Source organism: Gasterosteus aculeatus, chromosome 6 (assembly GCF_964276395.1).
Source record: "Gasterosteus aculeatus chromosome 6, fGasAcu3.hap1.1, whole genome shotgun sequence".
NCBI lineage: Eukaryota > Metazoa > Chordata > Actinopteri > Perciformes > Gasterosteidae > Gasterosteus > Gasterosteus aculeatus.
The window spans coordinates 16,824,333-16,842,255 of NC_135693.1; the positions used below are offsets into that span (position 1 = coordinate 16,824,333).

At 44.3% G+C, this 17,923-nt stretch overlaps 3 protein-coding genes across 3 annotated transcripts in view; 1 reads left to right on the forward strand and 2 right to left on the reverse strand.

The window, feature by feature from the left end:
- The window catches only part of usp54a (ubiquitin specific peptidase 54a), a 42,086-nt gene extending 34,449 nt beyond the window's left edge, over positions 1-7,637 (reverse strand). The window contains exon 1 of the mRNA XM_040177948.2: positions 7,527-7,637. The gene's annotated coding sequence lies outside the window, so the exon portion shown is untranslated. The remainder of the gene's footprint in view (positions 1-7,526) is intronic.
- A 624-nt stretch (positions 7,638-8,261) lies between these two features.
- On the reverse strand, positions 8,262-10,579 carry prorsd1 (prolyl-tRNA synthetase domain containing 1). Its single transcript, XM_040177958.2, has 4 exons — positions 10,309-10,579; positions 9,415-9,540; positions 9,170-9,259; positions 8,262-9,043 (listed from the first exon to the last, which is right to left on the reverse strand). Exons 1-4 carry the CDS (start codon positions 10,387-10,389, stop codon positions 8,831-8,833), a joined length of 510 nt encoding a protein of 169 aa, XP_040033892.1. The 5' UTR covers positions 10,390-10,579; the 3' UTR covers positions 8,262-8,830.
- Positions 10,580-13,232: 2,653 nt separating this feature from the next.
- LOC120820967 (5-hydroxytryptamine receptor 7) lies at positions 13,233-16,992 on the forward strand. Its single transcript, XM_040179260.2, has 2 exons — positions 13,233-14,012; positions 14,776-16,992. The coding sequence occupies exons 1-2, from the start codon at positions 13,423-13,425 to the stop codon at positions 15,686-15,688; spliced, it is 1,503 nt and encodes a 500-aa protein (XP_040035194.1). The 5' UTR covers positions 13,233-13,422; the 3' UTR covers positions 15,689-16,992.
- Positions 16,993-17,923: the final 931 nt, after the last annotated feature.

Genomic DNA, 17,923 nt, shown 5'->3' on the forward strand with positions numbered 1-17,923 from the left:
TCACAGATACTCCTACAAACACCCTACTGATCATAGTGTGTTTTTTTATTTGGACAAAAACAGACATGTAAAGAAAAGCAGTTTTAAGTTAGTTGTTGCATATTTATCTTGAAAACTCTCCAGTGACTTCCTACGGTCAACACCATGACGTATTTGTTTTTCCGAATTATTTTTGGATTGTAGTCAATTGTTTTATCGCATCTCCTGTTTTGAAGCATTGTTCTAATTGTTGTGTTTGTTTCATCAATAGAGAATCGTAAAAAGCAAGAAAATGATGAAACTATTAATTTGTTCCCGTCTGTTCGTCTTGGATTATTTTCCTTTTATTAAAAACGTAGTATCCATAACAACATATCGCTAATATCCCAGCGTCTCACTGTAACTAGTACCAACTGCTGCTGCCACCTCTACTGCTTATCCAAACAAAAGGACCTCTTGAGTGCAACGGAGCTTCATAAGAAGGCCGACAGTATAAACAAGAGGATGAAATATGTGCGAGAGACGGCATGCGGTCAGAATGCGGTTGAAAATAAATTCATGATGTTTAATGAAATAAAACTCGGAGAAGCCGTTCGCCTCGTGGAGCCGAGTGTTTCGGGGGGGGGGAGCAGATCTGAACCGCAGCCCTCAAACATTCCTTCAGGGGAAGCTGCTCAACCTGGTTTCTATTAAACAGGGCCAAAGTGGGCTGAACAGGGCTAAAGACGGCTGCAGAGGCCTTACTTATTATCCTTCATGTGAATCGTTCCAGTTGTTAACCTTCTTGTACTCAACTATTTCCATCTTGTGCTACTTTATATTTGTACTCCACTCAGAAAGAGCACCTTCGATTCAAATTGGTTACTTTTATTTTTTGGAAGATTGTTTTGCAGTTACATAGTAAGTGTATGGAACAAATACTTAGTATTACAGCATTGTTTGGATTTGAAATCCCATCTGTCAGAGTCTGTCCGGCTCGCCAACTTAGTTTACTACTAAATGAAACCTGCACAGAATTTGGTGGAATTGCTCAATTGACTTTAATGTCACTTGATAGTGTTTTCAAATTGAAAGCACGGCAGCAGCTCTGAGTTTCATGCAGAGGAATAAGGGTCTGGTCCCATTTTCAACCCCCCGGTGAGAAGTTCCACCGCAGTGTGACAAAAACACGACGCGATGACGTTTATCGCTGTGGATGCTTGTGGAAGCAGATCTGTGCAAGCAGATGCCGTCTGGTAATGTCAACACAGCTCATTGGAAACAGCTGAAAACAGCAGTGGAAAGGTTTTTCTGAGGGGGGCGCAACAGAGAAAAGGTCAAGTGGGCCCCCCCACCACCACTAACAACACGAAACTAAAAAAAGACTTTTGCCTGATTGAATTCCATTACATTTTAATTGTCCTTGAAATAGTGTTATCTTTAACATTATCAGAATTAGAGGAAATGCAGTTTGAGTGAAAAGTCTTTTATTTTGAAGGGCGTCATATAGGAAATGTTTTTTGGGTGTTGTTGTATACGTTCAACAAGTCAAACTCAACTTAAATGCGGATCATCAACCATGAAACATGGATCATGAAGTCAAGGATTTCTATTATTTTTGTGTCATAAAATCGTTTGTTTGTCTCACGGACGTCCGGATTGAAAATGTTTAATAATTAACAAAAAAATCCTGGTTTCTTATTGGGATATCTAACTTTAGAGGATCAAAGAAGGGGTGAAGGGTCAGAGGTCACACCACAAGGACAACAGTGATAAGTGGGCCGCTAAAGCGAGAGAACAGATGCCACAGAAGAGGAAAATGTTGCATTAAGTAAAAAAGTATTTGTACTTCTAGACTGCAGAATCACAGTTAAAGCATTCAGTAAAGTATGTGAACTTATACTCAGTACTGTACTTGAGTAAATGTTTTAAAGCCGCAATCCAAGTTTAATGACAAAAGTTGATACAATTTACAGTGTTAATACAAATACTTAATACATTTGTAATATGTTGGATAATGCTATTTTGATGTTACACAAAATAAACCTGTAATCTTATAATATATATAAAAAATATTATATATATATATATAGCAACATTTTTTAGAGAAATATTATATGTTATGATTCAAATCAGATTATGTTCATGCTTTAGTTGACGGTTTACTTTTGATTCTGGAAATATGACTTTACTTTCATATCATCACTTCATTCTTGAAATATCACAATTGTCCTTTCAAAAAAAAATTTTAAAATAGAAATGTAACTTTTCCCCTACTATTCCATTGAATCATGTGACTTTTACGATATATTTATGAACATGAATTAATTTCTGCAGTTACCCACGTGACACGTATAACTTTTACAAGTTAGTTCATTTTAGTTTTAGTTCATTTCCAATGAAGTCTCTGACTAAAAACCTGACGACTGTGTGCGGTATTCTTTCCGACGGTTGTATAAAACACTGACGGACAGTTTGTGCCGTCGCAACGCGTTTTCAAACACAACAATGAGCCATTTCCATCTCCTCCCGGGGTGGCGTTTGATGGTTACTGTGCCTCTCAGTGGTTGAATGATGAGGAACAAAGAGCTCAGTGAAGTGAGAGCCAAGACGGGTCTCTCTCAGCTCGCAGACAAAAAGCTGAAGCGCTCGAATACAAAGAGTGAAGCGCAGGACAGAAGAGAGGGAAACGCTGCTGACCTGCTCAAGCTTCCTGCTCATTAGTGTGTGTGTGTGTGTGTGTGTCCTGTTTGCACCAGTGTACTCCCGACTGTTTCAAACAATAAACAATACTGAAGATGATGATGACGAAGAGGATATTAGCCTACTTCTGACGTTTTGCACAGCAGTACAACAATTGCCAGATCCTTATCTAAAGTAAAAGTAACAACATATGTAAATCTCCTACATTGAAATGTATATTTAAATAAAAAGTACAGGAGTATGATTAGCTAAATGTGACTATTTAGAATTTTGAGGGTGTTAATTAAACCACAACCAGCGGGGAAAGAGCTCTTCAAATGTTATATTCAAGAAGAGGCAGGAGCAAGAAGATCCCTCCCGACAGTACGAGGTATCTTCTGGGGAACATGAATGTGAACAAACGTTCTAGGAAAGTCTCTCCTGTAGTTATTGGGAAACATTCGTCTGAACCAAAGCAGGACCTATCGACCCGTGAACATTGACAACAATGAGGTACTTCATCCCGGATATCAAAGTCGGTTTGAGTGAAAAAGCAAACAAAGTAGTTTTCGTGAAGAAGTTCGTATGGCCTTCAAACAGCATTGGCATCTACATGTCGCCGATTTCCCGTTTAATACCTCATGTGATCAAGCAGCTGAGCAGGAAGCACGTGGTCATGTGACACCAGGCGTATGGTACAGTTACAGTGTGTGCTTTAATTTCACTATGTCCACTTCCTCGATGACATCACCCTCCCGTTTCTCAGTATGACATGTACGTTGTTTACTCTCCCAGTCATATAATGGCACTTAAGCCTTATGACTTGATGTCTGTGTTTCAGTTGGTGAGACATGTTTTGGCAAAGCTTTCAAGCTTATTGGTTGTCACCTTGGAAACGAGGCAGAATGGATTTCATAAGAAAAGAGGAATTTAAGATACGTCATGAAGTGCAGTTTGGATTTTGTGGATAAAACCGTCCAAGTTTTATAACGATGTGATCATTCTTCACGCCGGAGGGATTTTACTGATAATTGTTATGGAATCAGCCTTGTTTATGCATTTATTGGATTTGGTGAACATTAAATATGCACTTCATGAATAACTGGTCAGGTGGATAGTTCTTTTAGACAGAGTCCAGAGTGCAAACTGTTGGTGAGAGAGCTGAATTCTTCTGACTTCTTTCAGACAAGGACATAAATATTAAAATGACTCTTAAATCCAAGTTGACGAGTCTTGACTTTGGACAGACTGACGCATTGTTCGTTTAGATGCTTCTACCTCAGAAGGTCAGGAGACACGTTGAGCCTGCAGTAACCCGTCAACAACCAGCGGCTCAAACAAGCATAGTGTTCATCCACAGAGTTACAACGACCACGAAACAGGGAGGGAAGAGGAATCGAGGCCAGACTGACCGCTAAACCAAACTGGAGTAATTACAGAGGCCGGCGGTTTGATGCATGTCTGTTCTTCCTCCTCCTCCCCGGTACCGCCACACAAATCACCCTCACTTTAAAGAACAGGTTGGAACTCTTCATGCAACAGATGTTGAGAGGCTCACTGCACATTATGGACACAAACCTAGCATACAAACTTCAATCGAACTACGAAGAAATGAACGGTTGATTCATAGATTGATCCCTCCATCGTTTGAGGCAAATGTATATTGAGTGATGAATACAGGCCTACGTTGAAGCTTCTCCTTCGTATGGCCACGTAGTGTACCGTGGACGCAGGGGGGGGAGTATCTAAGTTAGTTATAGAGTCACATCAGCGTGGTCCTTCACATAGTTGAGGTCATGAATCAAGTACCACAGTAGAGCAAGGAGAAGAAATTAGCCCATTTTTGAATGGTCTGGTGAGATGGTTCATCCCCCCCCTCTCTCCCTCTCTCACCTTGACAAACAGCAGGAATCCAATGCCTCCTCTTCCTCCTCTGCTGGGCCTGCTTCCTCACACCGACGCCTCCACAGGGAGAAAAGCAGGAGTGATGAAGGCAGCCCTTCTGCCTCCTCCTCCTCCTCCTCTTTAATCTCTCTCCGTCCACGCTACACTCGGCGGCCGTCTCCCAGGTGACTCAGCAAGACAATGACATCATCCCTTTCGGCACACACACCTGTTTCCTCCACAAGCGCCGCCCCCTCAGCCACCGCCCCCTTTGCTCAGTTGGACTTCCTGGATCTCTTAAAGGGAAAGTGTCCGCCAGACAGTATATCTTCATACTCCACAGAATTTTCGCATTTATTGGACAATATGACATAGACGAGGTGGGATTTAACAACGGCCCCCTGGCTGGAAACGAACCAACTGACTAACAACTGACTAAAATGACTGATAGTGATCGAGATGAAATATTTGTCAACCAGTTTACAGACCAGCGATCACTCCAGAGTCCCATTAAAGCACATCAGACGCTCCGCCACAGGAGGCCTATAGCTCATTCAATGTGTTTGTGTGTGTGTGTGTGTGTGTCTGTGTGTGTGAGCGAGATCATTTGTTCCACATAATGATTACAGCGTTGGGTCCTCGGTGCTCCGGCTGGCGTGCCCCATTTCAAGTTCCCGTCCAATCAAAGCGTGACACATGAAAGTAGGCACCTGCAATATTTACGACTAATGAATTTTAAAACACATTAAGCCGCAACATTTAATTTCCCCCCCCCACCTCAGGGTTGCAGGGCGTCACACCGAGACAACACTTTTCCTGTATCTAATGAGGGGAGCGTGTTGCCGGGAGCTAAATGTGATTCACGTTATTACTTCGAGAAACCCTGCTGGGGCTGTAAACACACGCAGGATGAAACAACCAATTAATGAAAGATGCAAACGCCGAAAACAAAGAAGAATTATATTCTGAGTAATTTCATATTGGAGATGAAACGCCAGGAGGGAGAAGAATAAAAACAATGCAGCAGTCTGCTGCAGTCAACGTCTAAACAACTTTGATAGTGCAGCTATTATGCAATGTTTGTCCTGAGGGTGGCAATAGAGGCAAGGTCATGGGGTCATTTAAAAGGATGGAAAATGTACAAAAGTTATGAAACGATCCAAATACCAGCTCCTCACATGTTATACATATCCAGCTGCTATAGCGTCTTCTTTGTAAATGTTGAGAATGCACTCAGACCTCAGTTCAAAAATGACTAACTCCTTCTTACTTGAAACACAGAAGTATTATCAGCCTCATGTAAATTGAAGTCGGCTGCTTTTCTTATCGGTGTGTGCACCACATCGTGTCCCTAAAAAAAGATACACACTCAAAGTCTCAGTTACACGGGTGTGGAAGCAGCCCGTCGGGTTCTGTATCACTGTAATCATATGTGGGAGAAGAAAATACACACACACACACACACACACACACACACACACACTAACACAAATAATGACACACACTTATTTCCGTCTCGTCTCCCATGGCGACCAGCCTGCTCTCTGTCGCCACGGCGATAGATCTCCAGCTTAGGCCCACGGCCGACAGACTGCAATAGGCGAGAGGCCATTGAGATGAGAGAGTACGTAATACAACGTTGATGTACCCGTACTTTACTTGAGTGTTACAGAACTCTGTACTTCTACTTCTATCAGGCACCTGTACATACAACTGTGTAAAAAGTTAACCAACAAATCCATTGTTTCTTTATAAAAAGCTCCTGTGCAGTCACCTGCAACATCAAAATGCAGATCATATGTTACTGCAATGACAAAAATAATCTAAATCTAAATTCATGATGTAATGTAACGGGGAAAGCACCCGTTTTGGTTGCATCTTTTTTTGTTTACTTTAAGTTAATTATCTTGATAACGTTACACCCCCTTAGATTAAAAAGGAACTACTGCTTATGGGCCTAATCATTTCTTGATTTACCAACTCATTCTAAGAATAAGTATAAAATATAATAAGACTTTTCACAACTAATCTCTTTTTAAAGAGATAGGGGGGGTGGGGGGGCAGCCGCACACACACACACACACAAACACTCGGCGTGGGAACTGAGTGTCAGCATGTAAGGTTTTATTCATTTGCTAATTTTACACAACAATGCAACAATAGCCGCTCTCATTAGGAATGCAGACTGAGAGAGAGAGAAAGACTTTGAGTTGTATGACTTACTTTTATTCTATAAACCGCTGAAATTCACAACTTTACATCAATTTGTCTCCTCTTAACTGTCCTCCAGGATGTCATTATTGAAAAGAAGAATGCTCTAAATTTGTGCAAAATTCCCATTTTGCAACTGAATTGTCTGTTTCATTAAAGCTTGGCTGGACCCCCCCCCCACCTTCAGTCTGTGAGCAGGTTTAATGTTTTTATGATAGAGCTGTGACATAACGATGACATCATCTGAGTAGTTAGAGAGTGTGGTGATGTCAAATAAATCCAAACATGCATGCCCACACAATAATAGTTGTATTATTAACTATTATAAAATGTGGCTTGTTTTAGTTACTTAACTTTAGTTTAACCCTTGATTTTAATTCCTGGTCACCTTTCTAAATGTATAAATATATAAAATATATAATAATTCAGAAACTTTTACAATATAAATATTTTTCGTGCAGAGAATCAGTGAAGAGAAACAACAGAAAACAGAAGAATCCTGCAGAAACACGAGGCCCACGCACACGTACGAACACGCGCAACACTCACACACGCACGCACGCGTACATAGAAGCTTCTCCTCCTGCAGCTTTAAACACGAGTAGCATCTGTTTCACAGCAGCAGAAAGACCGATGCATGTGCTGTGCACGCGTAGCGTCAATGTGCACGCGGATAGTAACGCGCGCACACGCGCGTATAAAGACACTGCGCAGCAGGTGCCGGTTAAAGAGCGAACAGTCCGATGAACATTAAACCTGCGTCACTGCCCCCCCAGTAGCCAGCTGCTTACCTTCAGACTCTGAGGGACGGATGAGTGAAGCCTGGAGGAGCCACCAAGGTGACGTCAGCAAACACCGACCACGTCCGGTCGTCCTTTCAAAATGAAAGCACTAGAATGACGACATTCCTGCAGTCCAAAGGGGTGCAGTGTCTCTATATATAGATAGATAGAGAGACTTAAGTAATTGATAAAGAACACAATTATGTTAAATATATATATATATATATATATTATAATACATATTTAAAATTAGTTAAATGCTAAATAAAAATACATTTCAAAAAGTTCAATAAAAAGTAGGTTATTGAGCTTTCTAGTCACATCAATCCCTAACTTTTGAGCACTGCTACTGTTTAACTAAGTAATATAAAAAGGAAAAATCAGATATTGGACAATTAGACATTAATTGTATTTGGTTATGAATAAAGAGTACAAGCTGTGGACTTTGGCTTACTGTTAACACAGTGGCTCATGATTTATAAATGGTTCAATGATTTTTTAACAATTAGTAGAGCCATTAGTCACAGCTCATAAAGGTAGTGACTTATACATGGTGCTAAAGTGTCCCTCACAGCCTCAATGTGGGACATCAACTGGAGTAACACACATTATTAATAAAAGTGCCTGCTCTTAACTACAACGGCAATCAACTTGATCAAACGTCTATTTTGTCAAAATTAAATAATTTAAGTTAAATTTCTTAAAAGGAATTAGAATTGAGGAAAAAGTGAGGTTGAAACAATCAACAGCATATTTCTTTACTGAGCTTAAACATGGAAAACCACAAAGTCTGATCCTCCAACAAACAGCTTCACAAAGTCACAGACGTCTGTCAACAAACCAACAGTCAACGTCTTTGTCTTCAACCGGTGGTCTCTAAATGGATCAGAGACGTCCAAAATGTCCCCGTTGGGTTCACGAGCTTCAGTATTTCAATTCATTAGAAACTAAATGAACATCACAAGCTTCCTACTTGTTCCCTCTGAAGACTTTTTACGTTTCACTTGATCTACTCGCGTAGCAGCTTTCCCGATAACTGTGATATATTAAAAAAAATTGACAATTTAAAATGTTCCAACGCCTTTTAAATAATTCCATATATAGTAATGATAACTTGCCAATAAAGAGACATATTTGTGATGAATCTGAATTAATTATTTTGGCCACAACAGCGTGTAATGTGTAGAACAAATCCGCAGACGGCCCCGGTTCCATCATTTGCAATCCTTCTAAAAGAATCTTTGAAGCAGAACTCATATCTGGCTTATTTCCAGGTCCCAGTTTAACCGCTGCAGGCTGCTCGGGCTTTAGTCCTACTCGAAGCTCTCCAGGACGGGTTCGTGGCCCGTCTCCTTGAGGAAGCGCAGCAGGTCGTCCGGGCGCAGCCCCATGGTGGCGGCGTTGGTCATGGGGTGGAAGTAGACCCGCTCGTGGCCTCCCTCCACCAGGTCCCGGTCCAGGACGCACCTCACACTGTGGTCCTTGTCGAAGAGCAGAGCGAGAGCGGTCGCACAGCCCTGACCCACCTGGGGGGAGACCGACAGAGAAAGTAGAACTCAGACCGTACCGCTTCCGTCTGGTTTGACTCCAGAGCCACCAGATTCGCTGTTGACGTTTCCGTGAAGTGAGCGTTTTTTAAACCCGCCTCTCACCTTGAGTTTCTCCAACATGGCCGCCTCCTCTGCGAAGCGCAGGTTGCCGCTGCCGACACCCAGCTTCTTGGCGAGGTTGTTGAGGTTCACCTGCAAGGGGATTATGGGAGGATGCACTCAGGACAAAGCAGAGAAACACACGCACGCACGCACGCTCGCAGGTCAGGTCAGGTCAGGTCAGGTGTGTGTGTGTGTGTGTGTGTGTGTGTGTGTGTGAGAGGGGGAACGTAGAGGCGTGAGCTGACCTGGCGGTCGTGCCGAGCCGACACCAGCCACAGGCCCTTCTTCTTCTTGTCCTTCAGGAAGAGGTTCTTGGTTACGGCTCCGCTCACGTCCTGCAGGTGAGGCATCATCTCCTCGACGGTGAACACCTGCAGATCAAAAGGTTTAATATCTATATAATAAGTGATCATATCGCGCCCCCTGCAGGTCACTTTGAGTTATTGCAGCCGAAACGTGTTACAAAATCCCTAAACATGGATCTGAAAATGATTTCCTGTTTCTCAAAACGTTAAAATGTATATTTCGCATAAGGCGTATGAATACACTAAAAATGTGTGGTAGTTTGTGAATGTATAATCTTTGTATTTCAGAATAAAATCTGACTTGTGACGTTTTCCATTTGGAGAGAATGTCGTCCCAGACTCCTTCCAAAAACTATTGCTTTCTAGGTTACCTTAATTATTTCTAACAAGAACATGATTGAAGGAACGTCTTTGCCAGATTTCATGTTCGATTGATCCCATGAATAATCCGGCATAAAAGCATAGTGGAAATGCAACTTTAACGTTACTTCAGATAACAAGTTCACGTCCACGTGTCCCGACGCTGAAAGTACACCACCGTAATTACAATGCATCAATGCATCAGTGCATCAGTGCATTAGACAATTAGTGCGAACACTCGATCATTAATGCAGTGTCTCAAAATAAGCATCCGGGTGGTTTCAGAGAAGGCGAAGATACGAACACGTTGAAATGTGTAACAACATGATTCAGTAGTCTTTCAGCATCGTATACACCTGCCGCTTCAATGACGAATGTCGCTTTTAAATGTGTTCTAAAGTTTCTGACTTTAGAAGAATCTTTTTATTTTTTGTTAACGTCGCAGTGAAGCGGAGCAGTTTGCAGGTTTTTTACCGGCGGGTGATCCACACACGTCGTCTGGATGTTTAAACCCTGCAGGAATTCATCCAGCTCCGACCGCAGCCCTTCAGCCATCGCCGACTAAAAAACAAGGTTTCTCTCTTTAAATGAACGAAGAGAAATCTGCCGAGGACTGGTGCTCGGAGTCTCTGCGGTGGACAGAAACCAACAGCTGCACAGTGGAGAAGAGAAGAAGAAGAACTCTTCTTCGCGGCTGTGATTCACAGCAGCTGATGTCGCTGCTGCCCTCTTCTGGACCTCTTCTGTTTGCTCCTCCGAGTTCCAAAGAAATACACGCAAGAAGCTCAACAGCGAGGCTTTCATGTAAGAAGTGATTGCTGACTTTTTGAACATTGCAGTGAGGTGTTCTGATGAAAACCGGTCCTGGTGCTATTAAACCGTCTGCTTTCACTTATAGAGGCCTTGCATGTTGGATTTTGCATCATTTTCTTACTCACTCACTGATCCCTGGAGTCATCTTTTTTAAACCGTCATCATGTTTCCACAGTGATTTATTCATGTTTGTCATTTCATTTGTCCTCATCCCGTGTACCAGTTCAGTGCATGTTCAGCCAACTGGCCTCCAGTGCTGCGGCATTCCGGAGAATCACCCAACTGCACATATCATAAACCTTTTTTTTACTATTCTCACATAAATACCTGCTCAGCTGAGACAGCAGCCTCCGTGGAGCAGGGTTTACATCACATAAGTTGTGAGGGTGCTGCACCATGTGAAATATCTACCATCTGGGGTTTGGACTCTAAAATCGGCATGGTGATGACGTCAAAAAGCCAAAGCGTTGCACCTACGCCTGGTCTCCCATGAGCGAAGGTGTGCTTTAGAATGGACATTGTCTAAGAGTCTGTGTCTAAACACGAGCATAGCCAGTGAGAAAATAAAGGTAACGTATTACTAAGAAGGTGAAGAATGAGGACTGGGACGGAATGCAAAGTATGAGTTGCTCTCAATGCTTCCCAATATTAATCAAAATGCAAATAGCAAAAAGATTATTACCAAAGAAACAAAAACATGACCTTCATATGTTTATGGGAATAGAAAGCAAGTTAGTGCTGTGCAAGAGGTGGGATGGTGTGATCGATATCCAGTTATTTTAAGTATTCATTTATTCATGTATTCATTGGCCAGACAATCTATCAGGATTGTGGAATCGGGCACTAAACAAAAAGAATGATGATTCACAATAAGAACTGAAGATAGGATGCAAACAGGTGTTTAAAGAAATCACATCGGGGACATAAAAACTGCGTTAAAAACCGATGAAGTAACGGAAACACCATGATTATAATCTTTCTTTTTTAAGATGAGCAGTTAGTAAACCCCTCACGCATGTTCAATGATGTCCTAAATTTGGGGATTTGTGTCGCATCGTCTTACGGATCTGCTCCTTTTTCTATCTGCAAGCAACGTCTTTTCTCACCACAGATCTCAGGTTTAACTACTAAACAAACTAAACATGTGTAAAGTCTGTGGACACAGAACCTCCATACCATCCATCCGGTGCAAGATGGGTTTGTAGGGGCAATAGTTTGTAATTGCTAAACTGACTTTTTCAGAACAAATACGTTCAGCAAACTATTTCAAAATTGCTGACTGTACAAAAAATAATAACATCAGGAGAAAGCTCAAGTTCATGGCCAGAGTTTCCACAAAGCTGGATGTTTGCTGACCTGCTCCAAATACACTAATTCAAAAAACCTTAACTTCACTGTAATCCTTCAGATTGAAGCTAGAGGGCTTTTTGTTGCTTTGAAACAACAACTTCCAGCGGGTCAAAATGAAGTGAAATCGACCCATATTTCCCGGGGGCTCGATGCATCTGTCCTGGATGCCCTCCACAAGGCCCCAGACGAAAAGGAATTCCTGCTGTGGAAACCGACATGACAACATGCATTAGCGTCTAATGGCCGCCTGGGGGCGCTGCCCTCCATGTATATCCGCAGCATCAGCATCAGACCGTCGTTAGAAGTTATCGCACAATAATTGCGCTCAGATTGGAAAATGATAAAAAGGGGTCCGCGGAGGTTTGGGTTCGACCTCCAGCAGCATATATGTCACAAGTTGTAGAAGCAAGATTGCACTCCTTGTCCCGACACTTATAATTAACACAAATGAAAACCAGCTCCCTCGCGTTGGTTGGATAAGAACCATCCAGATAAGATGAAACCTGTCTTCATGGAGAAAAGGCACTAAATCATCCTGCTTCGTTTAGCCTTAAAAGGTCAACCAAAGTTACCCTGCAACGAATTAAACAAGCAGTCCCAGGAGCAGGATGTAGTTTTATCTTCTAAAATATGTCAGAATAGTACTCAGATTTTATTGGGTGGATTAGTTTTATAATAGCCCCCCCCCCCCCCCCCCCCTCTTCATTCACACCATAATTGATCGTCCGTTCACGTTCGGCGTCATCTCAGCCTTTGTTTCTCTCTCTCTCTCCGGTGTGTGTGTGTGTGTGTGTGCGCGCAGGATTTAGTGTGTAACGGGTGAAATTCGTAGTGACACAAGTAATACCTAAATTTATTGTTTCAGTCATTCTGCGCCATTACGCACGCTCATCCACGGACACTGTCTGTCCTCACCGAGACGTTTGCAGGGGAAGGAACTAAGAAAAGGCCCAAGAGACTGTCTGGTTTGTGCATCATTTTCGGGCCCACTTTTTTAGATTGGCTTCTCAGTCAGCCTATCAGGCTATCCAGCATTTCTTTTGACGTCACCAGTTAACTTCTTTGAGATGTATAAGAGCGAATTGAAGTTTTTAAGTGCGTATCTTTGTTCACACGTGGACAGAAAGCAGCGTGCTCGTTGCTCGGCAAGCTGGACAACAAGCAAAAACAAGGTCAGGTCAGGTATTTTGGGAATATGCCCGTAGCGTGCCACGTGCGTAAAGCCGAGGGTAACTTCTAAATTGCAGAATTAAGGCGTTGGGGGTTCACGAAGGAACGAGAGCGTGTCACAGTAGTTTACCCCGACGGGGGCTGTGGAAAGGAATTACTCATTTCCCACACGGACACTGGCACATCCGCGCGCGTCTGTGTCACCGCCGGACGGGTCTCAAAGTCAATGGAGAAGAAGGGACAGAAGCCAGCAGAATGGTTGTTGCGGGAGCGAGCAATGGGACCGTTGGTAGTGGCAACATGAGGTCTTCGCTCATGATCGACGACAGAGTCGGCGGTGGAGATCCCGGCGTCTCCACCAGCTTGATGATCTCGGAGGCTCTCGCGCCTCGGCTGCTGAAGATCGCGCAGAGCGCCGCCGAAGCAGCGGCGGCGGCAGCGGCGGCGGCAGTAACGACGTCTCCATCCACCACCAGTCAGCCGCTGGTCATGGAGACGAACGGGACGCGCTGCGGGGAGCAGATTCTGAGCTACGGCTGGGCCGAGAAGGTCCTAATCGGTGGTGTCCTCACCATGCTCACACTGTCCACCATCTGCGGGAACATGTTGGTGGTCATCTCCGTGTGCTTCGTCAAGAAGCTGCGCCAGCCGTCCAACTATCTGATCGTTTCTCTCGCCGTGGCGGACCTCTCGGTGGCCCTGGCGGTGATGCCGTTCGTCAGCATCACGGATCTGATCGGTGGTCAGTGGATATTCGGACAGTTCTTCTGTAACGTTTTCATCGCCATGGATGTGATGTGCTGCACCGCGTCCATCATGAGTCTGTGCGTAATCAGCATTGACAGGTGAGATTCATGCGTGTTGCGCGTTTAACGATGTCACACCGTTGAAGGCGACTTGATTGTTATTCGGACACGACGGAGAAGACAACGGGGCAGATGTAAATAACTTTATTTATTAGTAGCCTCATTTTATATCACGGATTCATTCAACTTTTACGCATCGCAGTTCGGGACTCAAACTCTCCACATATTTTTTTGAAGAACAAATATTCGGCAATACGTATTTTTAATCCCATATTTTCACCCGGGCTGAATATATTTGTCAGTCCTGTATGCAAATTGAAAGGTGTTGTATGGAAAGTCAAAGCGCAAAAGCTCATTAAGGCTCCGGAGCAATAAACAGTAAATCACTCAAATTGCGTCTAATCTGAATACAAAATGACTCTAATCAACGATTCCCCATCTTTTTTTCGTCAGTTGGCAGTTTGATAAAAATCATCAAATCTTTCATTTAACGCGTCTCTCTTGGGCTGTTGCGTCAAATCAATATCTAAATAAACTGGCAAGATAAACGGACGTATAGAAGCACACACTGATCACTCAGGGTCTTTCCCTGCATCTTGGAACAGCATCCAACCCGCAGGCTGCACATGGCAAGCACAGATTGCTGTTAAGCACCTTGCTCAAGGGCACCTTGTCAAAGGTTGACCATGCATCAGGGTAAAAAAAAATAAAGACAATGAAAACACCTTCATAAAAAGAGGAAAAAATGAATCGTGTAAAATTAGACTGTAAATAATTGACGTGGACAAATCTTTCTCTGTAGGTATCTGGGTATCACGAAACCCCTGACGTATCCCGTCCGGCAAAACGGCTGCTGCATGGCCAAGATGGTCCTGTCGGTGTGGCTCCTCTCCGCCTCCATCACGCTCCCCCCTCTGTTCGGCTGGGCGCAGAACGTCAATGACGGCAGGGTCTGCCTCATCAGTCAGGACTTCGGCTACACCGTCTACTCCACCGCCGTGGCGTTCTACATCCCCATGTCGGTCATGCTGATCATGTACAACCGCATCTACCGCGCCGCCAAACTCAGCGCCGCCAAGCACACCATCACCTGCTTCCCCAGGGAGAGGGAGCACGGCGCGGGGCTGGCCCCGCGAGGGGCGAGAAGAGGGCAAGAGGCCCACCGGCCAGCGGCATCGGGAGAAACGGCCAGTGTCCAAGGGACAGAGGCCGGGCGGGAAGCCGAGGAAGAGGAGGAGGAGGAGGAGGAGAGCTTGGACTGCGTGGCGGCGGCGTTGAAGCTCCAGCGCGAGGTGGAGGAGGAGTGCGGCACGCGCGTCTCTCGCCTCCTCAAGACGGGAGAACACCACCAACGCCGCAAGAGGAAGAACCAGTCCATCTTCAAACGGGAGCAGAAGGCGGCCGCCACCCTGGGCATCGTGGTGGGCGCCTTCACTTTCTGCTGGCTGCCGTTCTTCCTGGTGTCCACCGCCAGGCCCTTCGTTTGCGGCGTGGAGTGCAGCTGCGTGCCGCTCTGGCTGGAGAGAACTCTTTTGTGGCTGGGGTACGCCAACTCCCTCATCAATCCCTTTATCTACGCGTTCTTCAACCGCGATCTGAGGACCACGTACAGTAACCTACTGCGGTGCCGCTACAGGAACATCAACCGGAAGCTGTCGGCGGCGGGCATGCACGAAGCTCTGAAGCTGGTGGAGAAGCCGGACGCTAGCGTGTAGAGTCGGCGCTCTGCCGATCAGCGAGGCCGCAGGCATCAACGGAGACGGGCAGAGAAAACGCACGAGGGGGTTTTAGACATCGGGCACGAGGCCGCCACTCATCCATGAGGGTTATTCCCTCAAATCTGTACAATCATCACTGAGGCGAGAGGAGGCAGGCCGATGGGATTAAATGAATGCATATGAAGGGAAATGGAGGAAGGCTCATTCTTTTTGTTTTTCTGGGGGGCCGTTTAACAGTGAGGAAAGTTCCATATTGTCTGAATTGTAGCGGCTGCAGTGCACTATTTGCAGAAAGCTGTACAGTGAAACCAATGGACAACTATTGTGATGACGGTTGTTCCCCACTGAACAGTTTTCTGCACGTGACATTGTTCCAAAAAGGTGATGGTGCTACACGGTGACTTTGTACTCATCGACCACGGCGATTGGACGCCTTCCAACGCAGTGGGATCTTGTATTTTGAGATCGGAGCAAAGGAAAACTTGCCCTCGGAACCTAAAAAAAGGCAGCAGTTCTTAGATCTGGAGTGGCGTCATGTGACTACGAGACCAAACGTACACACTGTGGTCCCCGATCATCTAAACGTTGAGTTTCCTTCGCTGGACAAGGCTGATAACACGTAGCCACGATATGATAAGAACTCGACTGACTTGTAAAATCTGTACACTAACGGATCAACCCGTTGATTCCCGTTGAACTTTATTGATCTGGTATGAGTTTTTATCTTTTCAAGATTCATTTAGGGGGGTTAATATCGCTGTGTCCAAATTCACCAAAACATGCTCCTCTCTTCTTCTGTTCGAGACCTGATCACCGCTTTCCTGTAAAAACTACTTATGGATCCAGACGTTGTGTTATCGGGCGGCTCTCTTATAAACACACAACCTTTTTATAAAATGATCCAAGGAACCAGTGGGCGAGGCGAGGGGACGCCAGCCGATACGCCGGAGAGGAAGTACGGAGAACCACGATCCCTGTGAGTGCAGCACATAATAATCCCCGTTCAAACTATGCACTCTGTGTTTGAGAGTCGTCTCTACGTGCGACAGGCCTCCTCTGGGCTGAGCACGGCTCAGTTTTATCCCCTTGGCCTGTTACACCCCACAATAGCTCGTGAAAACAGGCACAAGTCAGACAAAAGCAAACGGGGGGGGGGGTTGTGGTGAGAACTCTGAGTTGGAAGAATGACCTACTTTTCCTGTGTACATTCTTACATTGATGCCGACCCACCAATCCCCATTTCACACCACGTCACTATCAATCTCACTACTGATTTCACAAATATTAAAGAAATGTCCACCAAGATTTCTTAGTCGTCAAGGTCATTTTTTCAAATTCACTGTTCTTTCTGAAAAATTGTTCAAACCCTGTGACAATTCATTTTAAAAACAGAGGCAGTAGTTGGATGAATTTGAGAGGCTGATTCCTGCAGTTTGGGGGCATTTTTGCTCGATTGATGACTTAATGTAATCAAACTTCTTAGTTGGTATTTCATTTACAACAAACACTAACAAATCAGCGGCCCTGAAAACAGACAGTTATCATGTAATTACTCTCATTACCAACTGACAGGTATCACGCCTCTCACCTGTAGCTGCCTCTCTGTTCTTCTGGGCCGAGGCTCGGAGAATAAATTCGATTCGAGAGGAGAAAGAGCAGATGACAGCTGGTGTTTGATTGGTGCTTTCAAGCCCCTCCCACAGAGATTAGAGCCACTCGGAGTGTCATTGTTGAAAAGCGCAGGTTCAGCTGTGGGGGAAGCGAGCCGGAGTGACGGCCGTCTGCAATTTGCTGTATTCACACGGAAATGTGACTGGATGTTAGTGCTCTTACTGTGTGTCGAGTGTGAGACACGCGTAGTCCTCTTGCTGTCATTTCTAAAACGTGTCTTGAGATATTAGTTACAAAGAGGTGTCGCTGTTTATTGTTTACGTGTTATGGATTTCTCACTGCCAGTATTATTAGTACAGTCTGTGCTGCTCGAAATGTTTCTTTGTTATTTCGAATTTGTGCCGCAACCAAAAAGCAACACATGGCAGTTAGTCAAATTCATAAATCTCTCTTTTAATTGAATTAATTCCTGCTTCTGAATATAAATTAAAGCTGCCTGCAGGTTTACTCAAATACAACCAGCGCCTCATGCGTACTCACCGAGTGGGACTTGGACTTGTGTCCACATTTTGTGTTACTGAAGAAAAAAAATACACAAACCTGGACTAAAAACCACAAAGC

Excerpts from the sequence above, each read along its gene's own strand:
- LOC120820967 (XM_040179260.2), top strand. The coding sequence starts at position 13,423 with ATGGTTGTTGCGGGAGCGAGCAATGGGACCGTTGGTAGTGGCAACATG. Across the intron at positions 14,013-14,775 it reads TGCGTAATCAGCATTGACAG|GTATCTGGGTATCACGAAAC; the intron begins GTGAGATTCATG and ends CTTTCTCTGTAG.
- prorsd1 (XM_040177958.2), bottom strand. The coding sequence starts at position 10,389 with ATGGCTGAAGGGCTGCGGTCGGAGCTGGATGAATTCCTGCAGGGTTTA. Across the intron at positions 9,541-10,308 it reads CGTGTGTGGATCACCCGCCG|GTGTTCACCGTCGAGGAGAT; the intron begins GTAAAAAACCTG and ends TTTGATCTGCAG. Across the intron at positions 9,260-9,414 it reads CGGCTCGGCACGACCGCCAG|GTGAACCTCAACAACCTCGC; the intron begins GTCAGCTCACGC and ends ATCCCCTTGCAG.